We start from the raw sequence: 16,543 nt of genomic DNA on the forward strand, positions 1-16,543 counted from the left end.
ACCTCCCGGTCGCGGCTGGCTGCGACAGAGCCTGGGCATGAACCCAGAGTCTCTGGTGGCACAGCTAGCGCTGCGATGCAGTGCCCTAGACCACTGCGCCACCCGGGAGGCCCTAGGAGATGTTTTTAAACAATTACTGCTTTGTTTACAAGCCAGTGAATTCTATGCATGATGACATGGCGGGCCTGGCACAGCTCCTGGTATGTCTGTTACGTTTATGGGGGGGTCAATTAAGGAAGACATCCTCTTCTGCAAACCACTGGGAACTAGGACAACAGGAGAGTATATTTTTAAAGTACTGGACAGCTTTGTGACATCAAATGGACTTTGGTGGTCAAGATGTGTTGGTATCTGTACTGATGGCGCAAAAGCCATGACAGGTAGACATAGTGGAGTGGTAACGTGCGTGCAAGCAGTTACTCCCGACGCCACTTGGGTACACTGCAGCATCCACCGAGAGGCTCTTGCTGCCAAGGGAATGCCTGACAGCTTGAAAGACGTTTTGGACACTACAGTGAAAATGGTTAAAGCAAGGCCCCTGAAATCGCATGTATTTTGTGCACTATGCAGTGATATGAGCAGAAACCATGTAATGCTTTTACAAGTGTGCTGGTTATCAAGGGGCAAAGTATTGACACATTTTTTTTTTTAAATTGAGAGACAAGCTTAAAGTTTTCCTTACTGACCATCATTTTCACTTGTCTGACCACTTGCATGATGATGAGTTTCTCACACGACTGCCCTGGGTGATGTTTTTTCTGGCCTGAATGATCTGAATCTAGGATTACAGGGATTCTCCGCAACTATATTCAACGTGCAGGACAAAATTGAGGCTATAATTAAGAAGTTGGTGCTCTTCTCTGTCTACATTAACAAGGACAACACACAGGTCTTTCCATAATTGTATGTTTTTTTTGTGTGAAAATGAACTCAAGCTTACAGACAATGTTAAATGTGATATAGCGAAGCACCGGAGTGAGTTGGGTGCGCAATTACGCAGGTACTTTCCCAAAATGGATGACACAAACAACTGGATTCGTTATCCCTTTCATGCCCTGCCTCCAGTCCCACTTACCGATATCTGAACAAGACAGTCTCATCGAAATTGCAACAAGCTGTTCTGTGAAAACTGAATTTAAATCAGAAGCCACTGCCAGTTTTCTGGATTGGGCTGCGCTCAGAGTATCCAGCCTTGGCATATCGGGCTGTTAAGACACTGATGCCCTTTGCAACCACGTACCTATTTAAGAGTGGATTCTCGGCCCTCACTAGCATGAAAACTAAATGTGTGCAGAAAATTATTTAAGACTAAGACTCTCTCCAATACAACCCAACATTGCAGAGTTATGTGCATCCTTTCAAGCACACCCTTCTCATTAACCTGTGGTGAGTTATTCACAATTTTCGATTAAGAAATAAAGTGTTTTATGTAAGATGGCTAAATAAAGAGCAAAATTATTGATGGTTATTATATTATTATTTGTGCCCATGAGAGCTCTTTGTCACTACCCACGAGCCGGGTTGTGACAAAAACTCACACACATTCTTATGTTTAATAAATGTATCGTATAGTGTGAGTGTGGCAGGCTTACAATGATGTCAAAAAAACAACATTTGAGAGTGCGCTGACCCTGGTGCTAGAGGGGGTACGCAGCTGGAGGTTGAATGTTTTGAAGGGGTACGGGACTATAAAAAGTTTTGGAACCACTGACCTACATCAACAGCTTTAAGGGCTGTTAGCACGGTAGATAGCCAAACATAACAACAAAGAGAGACAGGAAGAGAGGAGAAGAGGAGGCGTAAGACACACCTTGGCTGCCTTCTTAGTGAAACTTTTAAACCCCCAGACAACCTGCATTCCTGAAATACCAGTCCCCCTGCATGTGTAAAGGGGCTGGCCAAGCACCGGGTGTTGATGAAAAATGGATCAGGCCTTGTTAGCGCAGAGGTGGAGGTGGGTGGTGGTGCCAGCACACAGTGTGCAGGGAGGGATGGAGGGGGGCAGCATGTGTGTGCTGCTGCATTAAGTATGAGGGCCTGTCTGTTGGATTATTCACCAGGCCAGAGACTCCTCAGGTGAGGGCGACGCAGCCCACAGCCAAACAAGCCTGTTCTTTCACAGTGTGTTTTTTTGCGCAGACTTTTTCACAGCTGGCTGGTGGACACTCATACACACACCTTCTTTACCATCAGATTGTAGTAGGCACATGCAAGGTGTATATCCATAGAGAAGGGTACGAAGCATAGCTACATACACCCTCTTGGTGCTGTCGACACTTTCCCTCTCCCAACCTCCCGTTGCCTTCCGTTTCACCCCTGTGTCCGACAGAGAGAGAAACACAGCTCGTTTCCATGCTCTGTCTGGTAATTGCACAGTAATACTTCATTATGGCAGGGCTGTAATTTGGGACCAGACTCTTCAAAGCAGCTACAACCTCCTTGTGGGCGGCCACGGATACTTTAAGTCCACCCAACGGTCGTTCTGTTTGGACTGCTATTGTTTTTGGCTTACCGGAACCTTCCAAAATACACACGGAACGGCAATCACTGCGTATTTCTGCGTTATAATTGTGGTGCTGATTACAAAGTAGAGGATAAATGGCTGAAATTGGGCCGGCTGGAGAGCCAAAGAGAACACACAGTAGAACTAACAGTGAACAGGAGAGAGACTTCTAGTCAGACACTGTGGAGGAGATGAAACTACTACTGCGGTTGCCAGTTGTTGACCTGGGGTGTGTTCAGGAGGATCAAACATTCAGAGGTGTTGCAAAAAACACGTTGAAGATCAATGAGTTGCATTCAAGGATCAATGTTCGGGATGTTATGGTATTGGCAGATACCCCCAGGGCAGGTGTGAGGGTGAGTGGAGTGAGAGGGGTGCAGTGTGTATAATGTGTGTGTTACGAGAGATGGGGCTATGTGGAGTGGAAGTGTGCACGGGACGTGGTCTGTGTGTGTACAAACGGAGAGACAGACAGAGAGGACGACCAATGGACTAGGGACTCACTGGGCACAACAGAATCACATGCTGCTCATTTTGGTTGGAGGTTGGAGACATTCAGTATCCAGGTCAGGAGGCCCGGTTCACACTCAGACTTAGCTGTGTTCACTTACTCAGGCATAGCCATTTGGTTTTCACCCAAACATGAAACAGCTTCATTAATTCGTTAGGGCAATAGTTTATTAGTAGAATGCTGTAAAGTGTAGTAGTGTGGCGATACAGATGGTGTGTCTATCTGTATCACACACAACAGAGATGTACATGAAAGTCCAATGTGTAACCAACACACTGATGGACTATAATGTCTACATAGACTGGCTGTGAGGCGGTAAGAGCCTACAACAGGGTGTAGAGTATTAACCGTAGGATAGGACCTGTGAGTCCAGAGAGAATTATAGTTTAAACAAAGCCCTGCCACCTCCCCTTCCTTCCTCAGTATAAATAATTCAACACACACATGCACGGTCACACACATCACACTCTAACACACACTCTGCTCCTGGCTCTCCTTGTGTTGTGTTCATTATACACACATGGTCACACACACACACACACATGGTCACACACACATGGTCACACACACATGGTCACACACACATGGTCACACACACACACACACACACACACACACACACACACACACACACACACACACACACACACACACACACACACACACACACACACAGAACCAGGGGGCTACATCATGCAAGGATGTCTCCCTCTCATCCACAATACACACACCCTGCATGCAGTGGTATAAAGTACTTAAGTAAAAATACTTGAAAATACTACTTAAGTCATTTTTGGGGGTAAATGTACTTTACTATTCATATTTGACATCTTCTACCTTTACTTCACTACAGTCCTGAAGAAAATAATGTACTTTTTTACTCCATACAGCTTCCCTGACACCCAAAAGTACTTGTTACATTTTCAATGCTTAACAGGACAAGAAAATTATCAAATTCACATACTTATCAAGAGAACATCCTGGTTCATCCCAACAGCCTCTGATCTGGAGGACTCACTAAACACATGCTTTGTTTGTAAATGATGTCTGAGTGTTGTAGTGTACCCCTGACTATCTGTAAATGATGACTGAGTGTTAGAGTGTACCCCTGACTATCTGTAAATGATGACTGAGTGTTAGAGTGTACCCCTGACTATCTGTAAATGATGTCTGAGTGTTAGAGTGTACCCCTGACTATCTGTAAATGATGTCTGAGTGTTAGAGTGTACCCCTGACTATCTGTAAATTATGTCTGAGTGTTGGAGTGTGCCCCTGACTATCTGTAAATGATGTCTGAGTGTTGGAGTGTGCCCCTGACTATCTGTAAATGATGTCTGAGTGTTGGAGTGTGCCCCTGACTATCTGTAAATGATGACTGAGTGTTGGAGTGTGCCCCTGACTATCTGTAAATGATGTCTGAGTGTTGGAGTGTGCCCCTGACTATCTGTAAATGATGACTGAGTGTTGGAGTGTGCCCCTGACTATCTGTAAATGATGTCTGAGTGTTGGAGTGTGCCCCTGACTATCTGTAAATGATGACTGAGTGTTGGAGTGTGCCCCTGACTATCTGTAAATTATGTCTGAGTGTTGGAGTGTACCCCTGACTATCTGTAAATGATGTCTGAGTGTTGGAGTGTGCCCCTGACTATCTGTAAATGATGACTGAGTGTTGGAGTGTGCCCCTGACTATCTGTAAATGATGTCTGAGTGTTGGAGTGTGCCCCTGACTATCTGTAAATGATGTCTGAGTGTTGGAGTGTGCCCCTGACTATCTGTAAATGATGTCTGAGTGTTGGAGTGTGCCCCTGACTATCTGTAAATGATGACTGAGTGTTGGAGTGTGCCCCTGACTATCTGTAAATGATGTCTGAGTGTTGGAGTGTGCCCCTGACTATCTGTAAATGATGTCTGAGTGTTGGAGTGTGCCCCTGACTATCTGTAAATGATGACTGAGTGTTGGAGTGTACCCCTGACTATCTGTAAATGATGTCTGAGTGTTGGAGTGTGCCCCTGACTATCTGTAAATGATGACTGAGTGTTGGAGTGTGCCCCTGACTATCTGTAAATGATGTCTGAGTGTTGGAGTGTGCCCCTGACTATCTGTAAATGATGTCTGAGTGTTGGAGTGTGCCCCTGACTATCTGTAAATGATGACTGAGTGTTGGAGTGTGCCCCTGACTATCTGTAAATGATGTCTGAGTGTTGGAGTGTGCCCCTGACTATCTGTAAATGATGACTGAGTGTTGGAGTGTGCCCCTGACTATCTGTAAATGATGTCTGAGTGTTGGAGTGTGCCCCTGACTATCTGTAAATGATGTCTGAGTGTTGGAGTGTGCCCCTGACTATCTGTAAATGATGACTGAGTGTTGGAGTGTGCCCCTGACTATCTGCAAATGATGTCTGAGTGTTGGAGTGTACCCCTGACTATCTGTAAATGATGTCTGAGTGTTGGAGTGTGCCCCTGACTATCTGTAAATGATGTCTGAGTGTTGGAGTGTGCCCCTGACTATCTGTAAATGATGACTGAGTGTTGGAGTGTGCCCCTGACTATCTGTAAATGATGTCTGAGTGTTGGAGTGTGCCCCTGACTATCTGTAAATGATGTCTGAGTGTTGGAGTGTGCCCCTGACTATCTGTAAATGATGACTGAGTGTTGGAGTGTGCCCCTGACTATCTGTAAATGATGTCTGAGTGTTGGAGTGTGCCCCTGACTATCTGTAAATGATGTCTGAGTGTTGGAGTGTGCCCCTGACTATCCATAAATTTGCTTAATATAAGGAATTTGAAATAATCTATACTTTTACTTTTGATACTTAAGTATATTTAAAACCAAATACTTTTAGACTTTTACTCCAGCAGTATTTTACTGGGTGAATTATACTTTTACTTGAGTCATTTTCAATGAAGGCATCTTAAATTTGACTCAGGTATGACAATTGGTTACTTTTCCCATCACTGACTGCATGCACACACACGCACGCACACACGCACGCACGCACGCACACACGCATTCATCTACGCGTGTGCGCCACAAAAGTGACAAACACAGACTTCTCCTTATGCTTTAATGTCTCTACAGGCACACAACATTAGATCAACACTGACAATGTCCATATATTATACAATCCATCAATGTCAATATCGTGTTATAATGTCATCACGTAATGTAAACAATGCAACAATGTTACTGTACAGCAATTTTAACATTACCGTGCATACAGCACAGGACAGCATGGAAACAGACGTTACAAATATCACGGCTACAGAAGAATATCCTAAATAGATTTGAACGTTGTCAGCGACAGTCTAAACAAAAGCGCTCTTGGTAGGGGTGTGAGAGGGGCTTAGCTAGCATATATCTCTACCATAAAGACATTAACAACAGGACAGGAGTGATGGAGGAAAACATCTGACTGTCCACAGAGTACAGAACATTGGGAACACCTGATCTTTCCATGACATAGACTGACCAGGTGACCAGGTGAAAGCTGTGATCCCTTATTGATGTCACCTGTTAAATCCTCTTCAATCAGTGTAGATGAAGGGGAGGAGACGGGTTAAAGAAGGATTTTTAAGCCTTGAGACATGGATTGTGTCTGTGTGCCATTCAGAGGGTGAATGGGCAAGGCAAAAGATTGAAGTGCCTTTATGGTAGTAGGTGCCAGACGCACTGGTTTGAGTGTGTCAAGAACTGCAACGTTGCTGGGTTTTTCCACACACAACAGTTTCCCGTGTGTATCAAGAATTGTCTACTACCACCCAAAGGACATCCAGCCAACTTTGCACAACTGTGGGAAGTATTGGCGTGAACATGGGCAGGCATCCCTGTGGAAAGCTTTCGACACCTGGCACAGTCCATGCCCTGATAAATTGAGGCTGTTCTGAGGGCAAAAGGGGGGAGCAACTCAATATTATGAAGGTGTTCCTAATGTTTTGTACACTCAGTGTAGTGTTGGAGAGGGAAGGGGGGCATATTTTGACAGAGGGAGGAGAGCGCTACTCTCATACATAGGAGGTCATCTCCACATAGCCCTGACCTTCATGTGCACCGCCTTGGTCAAAAAGAAAATAAAAACACATGTTCTGCTCATAAGCCATACTATATTATGTGCCTTGTTCCCAGCCCCTAACGGCAAATGCTGTTCAGTGTTCACTGTGCCTACCCACATCTAGCAATACAACACATCCAGAACACAACGAGAGAGGCAGCTGGGGCCACTTTCACTCTCACAGTTTCTCTCAGTATACAGCTGCAGGCTAGTAGTACCCTGACACTGCACTGACCTGATGGCCATGTTGGGGTCAATCTCTGAGCTGACATGGAGACGACTATAGGCGACTATAGACACTATGTGTCTATAGGCTCCTGAACACAACTTTGGACTGCTGCAACCGGTGTGCTTTTTTTTACAGTGGGGCAAAGGGTCTCTTCTAGTGGTCCTACCCTCATGGCTGACTGGCTGGCTGGCACAGACAGACAGACAGACAGACAGACAGACAGACAGACAGACCCTGACAGACAGACAGACCCTGACAGACAGACAGACCCTGACAGACATACAGACAGACAGACCCTGACAGACAGACAGACAGACCCGGACAGACAGACAGACAGACACTGACAGACCCACAGACCCTGACAGACAGACAGACGTCCTCTGTACTCTATGCAACCACCCAGCGCTGGCCCGTGGTCCTCTCCTCCATCTCTCCTCTCGCCTTTCCTCTTCACTCTCTCACAGTGATGGCAAATCAATAAAGGAAGTGGAGGGTCGGAGATGGTGAAATGGACATGCATGCTTTAGAATATAAAAGGAGAACAAAATAAATCGAAATGACAAATAAATATAAATAGGGGCAGAGCGGACCTCCTTTAGGATATACCTGCAGAAAACAAAACACACAAAAAAAACAAAAAACAGTTGTGTTTTAAATTTCTTCTCCTTTTGTTGTTTTTTTTAAGCAGCATGCAAATCCATTCCATCATTTTACTGAGCTATTGTTTTGGCAGGGGGCGGTGTCATACTGACGGACACATGCAGCCTATCAGAAGCCTAGTAGATAGAGTCTGGACACGCCTCTTTAGTGTATCCAAGGCCGGGAAAACCTTTTACTGTTTCCAAGACAAGTGAAAAAGAAAAGTGATTTCTTTCAGTTCTTCTAAATGTCCCATTATGCTGGCGATGGTGCCTTCTGAATAAGAGAGGCAAGGCACAGAGGAGACAGGACAGCAACCTGTACCAGCTCAGCTCCAGCTTAGAACCAGGAATAATAGAAACTGTACAATAGACTCAAACTACACACACAAAGGACGCACAAATACACAGTTTTAGGACGCACAAATACAGTTTTAGGACGCACAAATACACAGTTTTAGGACGCACAAATACACAGGCTCTGACTGGCATCAGGGTAACTGTTGTATTTAAGCAATAAGACCCGAGGGGGTGTGGTATATGGCCAATATACCACGGCTAAAGGCTGTCCTTATGCACAAACCAACTTGGTTAAAGCCCTGAATGCTGATTGGTTGACAGCCGTGGTATACCACGGGTATGACAAAACATGTATTTTTACTGCTCTAATTATGTTGGTAACCAGTTTATAGTAGCAATAAGGCACCTCAGGGGTTTGTGATATATGGCCAATATACCACAGCTAAGGGCTGAATCCAGGCACTCCACTTTGCATCGTGCTTAAGAAAAGCCCTTAGCCGTGGTATATTGGCCATATACTACACCCCCTATGTCCTTATTGCTTAATTATATAATGTCATAGCAGTGACGACTGGAAACTCAAATGCAAACCTTTAGTACAGTTTTCATGTGTTCATGTGTTGGAGTGGAAACACTCTCATGTGTGACTGGTTGTGTCGCTGAGTAATGCAAAAGTGTTTGTGTGTGTGTGTGTTGCAAGTAGTGGTCTGTGCTGCCTGTCTGTTAGTGGTCTAATTCTGAGCAGGTCCTGTGTGTGTGTGTGCGTGCCTGCTGTGTGTGTGTGTGTGTGTGTGTGTGTGTGTGTGTGTGTCTGCTGTGTGTGTGTGTTAGTGTGTGTGCCTGCTGTGTGTGTACATGCCTTCTCTGTGTGTGTGTGTGTGTGTGTGTGTGTGTGTGTGTGTGTGTACAGGCCTGTATGGATAATGAGTGCAGTGTGCAGCAGAGCTCATATTTGCCCATCTTAACTCAATTAAAATGAAATGAGGGAGCAGCAGCTCTGACCCCTACGTGAACTACTGCTTCCATCTCTCCCCTCCTCAGATGAGTCTGTCTGTCCGTCTGTCTGCTTCCATCACTCCCCTCCTCAGATGAGTCTGTCTCTCCGTCTGTCTACTCCCATCTCTCCCCTCCTCAGATGAGTCTGTCTCTCCGTCTGTCTACTCCCATCTCTCCCCTCCTCAGATGAGTCCGTCTCTCCGTCTGTCTGCTTCCATCTCTCCCCTCCTCAGATGAGTCTGTCTCTCCGTCTGTCTACTTCCATCTCTCCCCTCCTCAGATGAGTCTCTCTCCGTCTGTCTGCTTCCATCTCTCCCCTCCTCAGATGAGTCTGTCTCTCTGTCTGTCTACTCCCATCTCTCCCCTCCTCAGATGAGTCTGTCTCTCCGTCTGTCTGCTTCCATCTCTCCCCTCCTCAGATGAGTCTGTCTCTCCGTCTGTCTACTCCCATCTCTCCCCTCCTCAGATGAGTCTGTCTGTCCGTCTGTCTGCTCCCATCTCTCCCCTCCTCAGATGAGTCTGTCTCTCCGTCTGTCTACTCCCATCTCTCCCCTCCTCAGATGAGTCTGTCTCTCCGTCTGTCTACTCCCATCTCTCCCCTCCTCAGATGAGTCTGTCTCTCCGTCTGTCTACTCCCATCTCTCCCCTCCTCAGATGAGTCTGTCTGTCCGTCTGTCTGCTCCCATCTCTCCCCTCCTCAGATGAGTCTGTCTCTCCGTCTGTCTGATTCCATCTCTCCACTCCTCAGATGAGTCTGTCTCTCCGTCTGTCTGCTTCCATCACTCCCCTCCTCAGATGAGTCTGTCTCTCCGTCTGTCTACTCCCATCTCTCCCCTCCTCAGATGAGTCTGTCTCTCCGTCTGTCTGCTTCCATCTCTCCCCTCCTCAGATGAGTCTGTCTCTCCGTCTGTCTGCTTCCATCTCTCCCCTCCTCAGATGAGTCTGTCTCTCCGTCTGTCTGCTCACTAATCATGCTCCCAAACTGGCAAGCCAACCCACCCCCCACATGCACCGCCTGAGTGTGAGAAAGAGATGTGGTGGGTATGGCATCTCTGGCTGATCTTTAAACACACACATGAATGGTCATATAAAAACACAGACACACACATCAACACTGAGTCAGGGTTGGGATTAGTTCCATTTCAATCCCAGTCAATTCAGGACGTACATTGAAATTCCAATTCTCTTCAATTTTTTCCAAATAGGAATATTTGAAATGTGGAATTAGAAATGGAATTTGGTATACTTTCTGAATTGATTGGAATTAAAATGGAAATGATCACAATCTTGCTAAGTCTCGCTCACATCATCAGCTACACAAAGAGCAGTGCTTCACTGAGTGCTTTGCTTTTGTTAGCTTAAAGTTCAACGTTGCTTCTGCTCTCTCTCTCTCTGTCTTTCTCATACTACCAGCGGACAGTCACACAGCAGTCCAGTGTGTGTGTGTCTGGGGTGAGCCCCATTACGTGCCACTGAGGAAGAGAGGGGGGATACACAGGAAGAGGGTCGGCAGCAATGTGCACTGACAATTAAGAGGGGAAGAGGACGTGTGTGTGTGTGTGTGTGTGTGTGAGAGAGAGAAAGCCCAGATTATAAATAACCCGTGTTTAACATGCACCGGCATGTCACAGGAAAAGGGAGAGTTGAGCTTGGGTAACCGCAGGAAACTAAATTAAAAGTGTGTGTGCGCGCGGGTTAGTTATGTGTGGGGCCCAGTCCTGTAGCGACACTAAGCACATTTTTGGACCCAAAAACATTGGACTAGGCTAGAAGAAATGCCTCAAATCAGTATGACAGTGATGGAGAATTGTAGAAGCACAACAAAGTATACTAAGTATAGTATAATATGTGGCCTCCATAGAGACTGCAGCGTTTCTACTGACATGAAGACCAGACAACTGGTCAGTCTGCTCCGTTCTACAAAGAAAAACAGAGAGAGAAACCAGGGAGCTGTACTTCAACAAAACAACCACAACCAATCCCTTGACCAGGACCATCACACCACTTGTGTTTAAGGAGGTGACAAACAGCATCACCCACCACCCACCCACCCCACAATAAAAATGCAAAATATGTCTGTGTCTGTCTGTCTGTGTCTCTGTCTGTCTGTGTCTCTGTCTGTCTGTGTCTCTGTCTGTCTGCCTGCCTGTCTCTGCCTGCCTGTCTCTGCCTGCCTGTCTCTGCCTGCCTGTCTCTGCCTGCCTGCCTGCCTGCCTGTCTGTCTGTCTGTCTGTCTGTCTGTCTGTCTGTCTGTCTGTCTGTCTGCCTGCCTGCCTGCCTGCCTGCCGGTCTCTGCCTGTCCGTCTGTCTGCCTGCCTGCCGGTCTCTGTCTGCCGGTCTCTGTCTGCCTGCCGGTCTCTGCCTGTCTGTCTCTGCCTGCCTGTCTGTCTCTGCCTGTCTGCCGGTCTCTGCCTGTCTGTCTCTGCCGGTCTGCCGGTCTCTGCCTGTCTGTCTCTGCCGGTCTCTGCCTGCCTGTCTGCCGGTCTCTGTCTGCCCGTCTGCCGGTCTCTGCCTGCCTGTCTCTGTCTGCCCGTCTGCCGGTCTCTGCCTGCCTGTCTCTGTCTGCCCGTCTGCCGGTCTCTGCCTGCCTGTCTCTGTCTGCCCGTCTCTGCATGCCTGTCTCTGTCTGCCCGTCTGCCTGTCTCTGTCTGCCTGTCTCTGTCTGCCGGTCTCTGTCTGCCGGTCTCTGCCTGCCCATCTGTCTGTCTGCCTGCCGGTCTCTGCCTGCCGGTCTCTTCCTGTCTGTCTGTCTGCCTGCCTGCCGGTCTCTGCCTGCGTCTCTGCCTGCGTCTCTGCCTGCGTCTCTGCCTGCGTCTCTGCCTGCGTCTCTGCCTGCGTCTCTGTCGGTCTCTAAAAACAAAAGTATGATGGCTTCTCAACCATCTTTTCAGAATGCAAAAGCTGAATGTGGCAGAACATTTTCTGCTAGTTTGTTGAAACAGATTTGTTAAAGAGCGGGGCATTTCTATTCCTAACGGGTACAGGGCACACAGACAACAACACACAGTGGCCCAGATAGAAAGGACAGAACCTGCTGCTCTCTAATAGAATCATGAGCGGAGCGGAGCGGGTAGAGACTACGGACCACAAGAGGAGATTGAGAGGGATACGATAGAGAGCCCATCCTAATGGAAGTGACTGACTATATTAGCACAGTACAGTGGTGCGGTGAACACTACATTACAGACGCTCACTAGGCTCATGTTTATGGAGGACAGAGGAGGGAGGCAACCAGCCCAGCAGAGCTGTAAGAACCATTAGTGTCAATATGCTCATGTCACCTCCAGAACGTCAGGCCCAGTGGCCATTACTGCTCCAGGTCTGGTGAACAGTAGAATACCATTAACACATAACATACTAAGAGCCTTGAATGACATTCAGTGACTTAAACAGAGTCCGTTTTATCTGCATCTCAAATGGCACCAGTTCCCTACATAGTGCACTACTTCTGACCAGGGCCTAAGGGCACAGGGTGCCATTGGAGATGCAGACAGTGTATGGGTGTTTGTGTTAAAAAGGTCAGTGCCTTGCTGCATGCTAATGGTCCCTTTAAAGGCTAGGGGAGGGAGGGAGCTGGCAATGGTGAGGCTAGCATTGAAGCTATAGTCATGGGACTAACAGTGGGATAGCATTAAACCAACATGGGTTGAAAACTGACCTTCGTGTTGGGCTGGAACAAAAGCCTGCACACCCAGTAGCTATCCAGAACTGGAGTTGGAGTTAGACTCTATCCGGTCACATCTCTCTCCTCTCTTTCTTCACCCCAGTTCTATAGTTTTGTGACACATTTCTACTTTCAGTCTCTCCTCTGCTGTCATTGGGTGATCCCTGTGGTGACACCTCTGGAATCTACAGTAAACGAACCACTGTGGTCTCACCCTGTCACCTGCCTCATTTACCACTGGGAAAGAGAGCAGAGACACTGACATGTCATCAATACATCTGCTCAGAGGAGCTGACACTAAATAAAACAACCTTCAACCTTTAATGGGACAGCTACCAGCTATGTTGGTGTCACTCTGTGGATCAGAGCCCCATCACAACTCAGAGGTGCGTGAAATAACCTACTTTGTTTGTGTGTCCGAGTCTGAGCTCTGTGTGAGTGTGAGTCTGAGCTCTGTGTGTGTCCGAGTCTGAGCTCTGTGTGAGTGTGAGTCTGAGCTCTGTGTGAGTGTGAGTCTGAGCTCTGTGTGAGTGTGAGTCTGAGCTCTGTGTGTGTGTGAGTCTGAGCTCTGTGTGAGTGTGAGTCTGAGCTCTGTGTGTGTCCGAGTCTGAGCTCTGTGTGAGTGTGTGTCTGAGCTCTGTGTGTGTGTGTGTGTCTGAGCTCTGTGTGTGTGTGTGTCTGAGCTCTGTGTGTGTGTGTGTGTGTGTGTGTGAGCTCTGTGTGAATGTGTGTGAGTCTGAGCTCTCTGTGTGTGTCTGAGTCTGAGCTCTCTGTGTGTGTCAGTCCTCTGTGTGTGTGTGTGTGTGTGTGTGTCTGCGCTCTCTGTGTGTCTGAGCTCTTCAGCAGCAATAGTGTCTGGAACTGTGATGTGAGTTAAATACTCAAACTCTTTTAATTGTATCTTTACTGGGCCTCTTGTACTATGTTTTCAAATCAAATTAAATGTATTTATATTGTCCTTCTTACATCAGCTGATATATCAAAGTGCTGTACTGAAACCCAGCCTAAAACGTGTAGAAGCACGTTTTCCAGCCATATTGGTTCTCTCTCTATCATAACTATATATACAAAAGTATGCGGACACTCCTTCAAATGAGCAGATTTGGCTATTTCAGTCACACCTGTTGCTGACAGGTGTATAGAATCGAGCACACAGCCATGCAATCTCCATAGACAAACATTGCCAGTAGAATGGCCTTACTGAAGAGCTCAGTGACTTTCAACGTGGCACTGTCATAGGATGCCACCTTTCCAACAAGTCAGTTGGTCAAATTTCTGCCCTGCTCAAGCTGCCCCGGTCAGCTGTAAATGCTGTTACTGTGAAGTGGAAATGTCTAGGAGCAACAACGGCTCGGCCGTGAAGTGGTAGGCCACACAAGCTCACAGAATTGGGCCGCTGAGAAATGAAGCACATAGCGTGTAAAAATCGTCTGTCCTCGGTTGCAACACTCACTACCGGGTTCCAAACTCCCTATGGAAGCAACGTCAGCACAATAATTGTTCGTCGGGAACTTCATGGGTTTCCATGGTCGAGCAGCCGCACACAAGCCTGAGATCACCATGCACAATGCCAAGCGTTGGCTGGAGTGGTGTAAAGCTTGCCACCATTGGACTCTGGAACAGTGGAAATGCGTTCTCTGGAGTGACGAATCATGCTTCACCATCTGGTAGTCCGACGGACGAATCTGGGTTTGGCAGATGCCAGGTGAACGCAATCTGCCCCAATGCATAGTGCCAACTGTAAAGTTTGGTGGAGTAGGAATAATGGTCTGGGGCTGTTTTCCATGGTTCGGGCTAGGCCCCTTAGTTCCAGTGAAGGGAAATCTTAATGCTACAGCATACAATGACATTCTAGACGATTCTGTGCTTCCAACTTTGTGACAAAATTTTTGGGAAGGCCCTTTCCTGTTTGAGCATGACAATGCCCCCGTGCATAAAGCGAGGTCCATACAGAAATGGTTTGTCGAGATCGGTGTGGAAGAACTTGACTGGCCTGCACAGAGCCTTGACGTCAACCCCATTGAACACATTTGGGATGAATTGGAACGCCCACTGTGATTCAGGCCTAATCGCCCAACATCAGTGCCTAACCTCACTAATGCTCATGGCTGAATGGAAGCAAATCCCCGCAGCAATGTTCCAACATCTAGTGGAAAGCCTTCCCAGAAGAGTGGAGGCTACTACAATAGCAAATGACAATGATTTTGGAATGAGATGTTCAAACAAGCAGTTATTCACATACACTACATGACTAAAAGTATCTCTAATACAGCCAGCTTACACTACTATTATACCGTGTAGTAAGAGTCTTGCTCCAGCCGAGCTCCCTCGGCCATGGCCAGATGCTGAGCTCGCCCCACTGCTCGGTGCCATGTTAGCCTTGCATGACAGCCAGCCCTAAACACACAGCCGGACAGATGGGTGAAGAGTTGGGCCGTGTCATGTGTGAAGTGAAAGGAGTGAGGGGAATGTGTGTCTTACTTTTGAATTAGCTGCATTCACTCCAACAAGGAACAGTAAAGAGGAGAGATGGTTCATGCAAGTGGGAGTGTGTGTGTACATTTCTTAGTTGCTTATGAGGGTGAGCCTCTTGGCAGAATTTAATGAACCAAGAACGACCTTGATCAGCAGCAGAGAACAGAGAACATAGGGCACCCCCCCCCCCCCTCCTCCATCCATCCCTCCCTCCCTTTTTCTCTACCCCCCTCCTCCATCCATCCCCCCCTCCTCCTGCCAGCCTCACATTCATCAAGTGTGTGTTTTTGATCTCCCAGCCACATCACACGTGCCTTCCAATCAGCCTCCACCGCCTCTAGGGCTTTCACTGGCCTGCACAGCTCAGTGTGCGCGCGAGCACGAGCACGAGCACACACACACACACACACACACACACACACACACACACGACTTCAGCAGGCACCATTTATCACATTCAGCTTTTGATTAGGTTTGGGCACAGTTCATGCAAAAAGGCCATTACCAGGATAAATGATTTGAAAGGGAGGGAGACAAAGAACGAGAAAGAGGGAAAGAGAGAGAGAGAGAGAGCAAGAAAGAGAGAGAGGGTGAGAGAGAAGGTGAGGGAGAAATAACATTGCCCTTTGCTTTACACTTTCCTACAGTACATGCTTCCTCTACAACTGCTGCCTAGGGACGTTAAAACTAAAAGGGTTCCCTAACACTTCATAACTCCATGTTAAATGAAACAACTACGACTAGAGTAGCAGAGTGATGAGGAACGGAAACAGAGGGCTCTACCGTTCTGCATCCCCCATCCCGCCACTCCATCTCGGCCTCTCCTGCCGTCTTTAGACGTCGGCATGGCGACGGGTCATTTGTGGACTTAGATTTTGAGAAGTTATTACTCCCTTGTCCCCTCGCTCAACAACACTCAGGTTACCAAGAGACCAACAGGATTTGAGGATCTTCTTACATAGTGCACTACTTTTCACCAGAGCCCTAGTCAAAAGAAGTTAACTTCGTAGTTAACAGGGTGCCATTTGGGACGCAACCTCTGTTCTGGATTGATTCCATCATCTGCTTCACTATGATGAAGATTTACCCTGCTAAACTAAAAGTCTGTCCAAAAAGCTTGGCCTGCCGAGGCTAACTTTTACATTGCCCTGAACACACATACACAAACCTTTCGCTCG

General features: G+C 47.2%; 1 protein-coding gene across 8 annotated transcripts in view; it reads right to left on the reverse strand.

Moving 5' to 3' along the window:
• The window catches only part of LOC139385673 (BCAS3 microtubule associated cell migration factor-like), a 342,007-nt gene that overhangs the window by 123,300 nt on the left and 202,164 nt on the right, over positions 1–16,543 (reverse strand). The window contains exon 23 of one of the 8 annotated variants that reach the window (XM_071130937.1): positions 6,066–7,898. The exons of the other annotated variants lie outside the window; for them this stretch is intronic. Within the exon in view, the coding sequence (XP_070987038.1) occupies positions 7,888–7,898 (11 nt within the window). The 3' untranslated portion in view covers positions 6,066–7,887. Of the gene's footprint in view, positions 1–6,065; positions 7,899–16,543 lie in introns of those variants that run through there. 8 annotated transcript variants of the gene reach the window in all.

This window comes from Oncorhynchus clarkii, chromosome 27 (assembly GCF_045791955.1).
Source record: "Oncorhynchus clarkii lewisi isolate Uvic-CL-2024 chromosome 27, UVic_Ocla_1.0, whole genome shotgun sequence".
In the NCBI taxonomy this organism is placed as follows: Eukaryota; Metazoa; Chordata; class Actinopteri; order Salmoniformes; family Salmonidae; genus Oncorhynchus; species Oncorhynchus clarkii.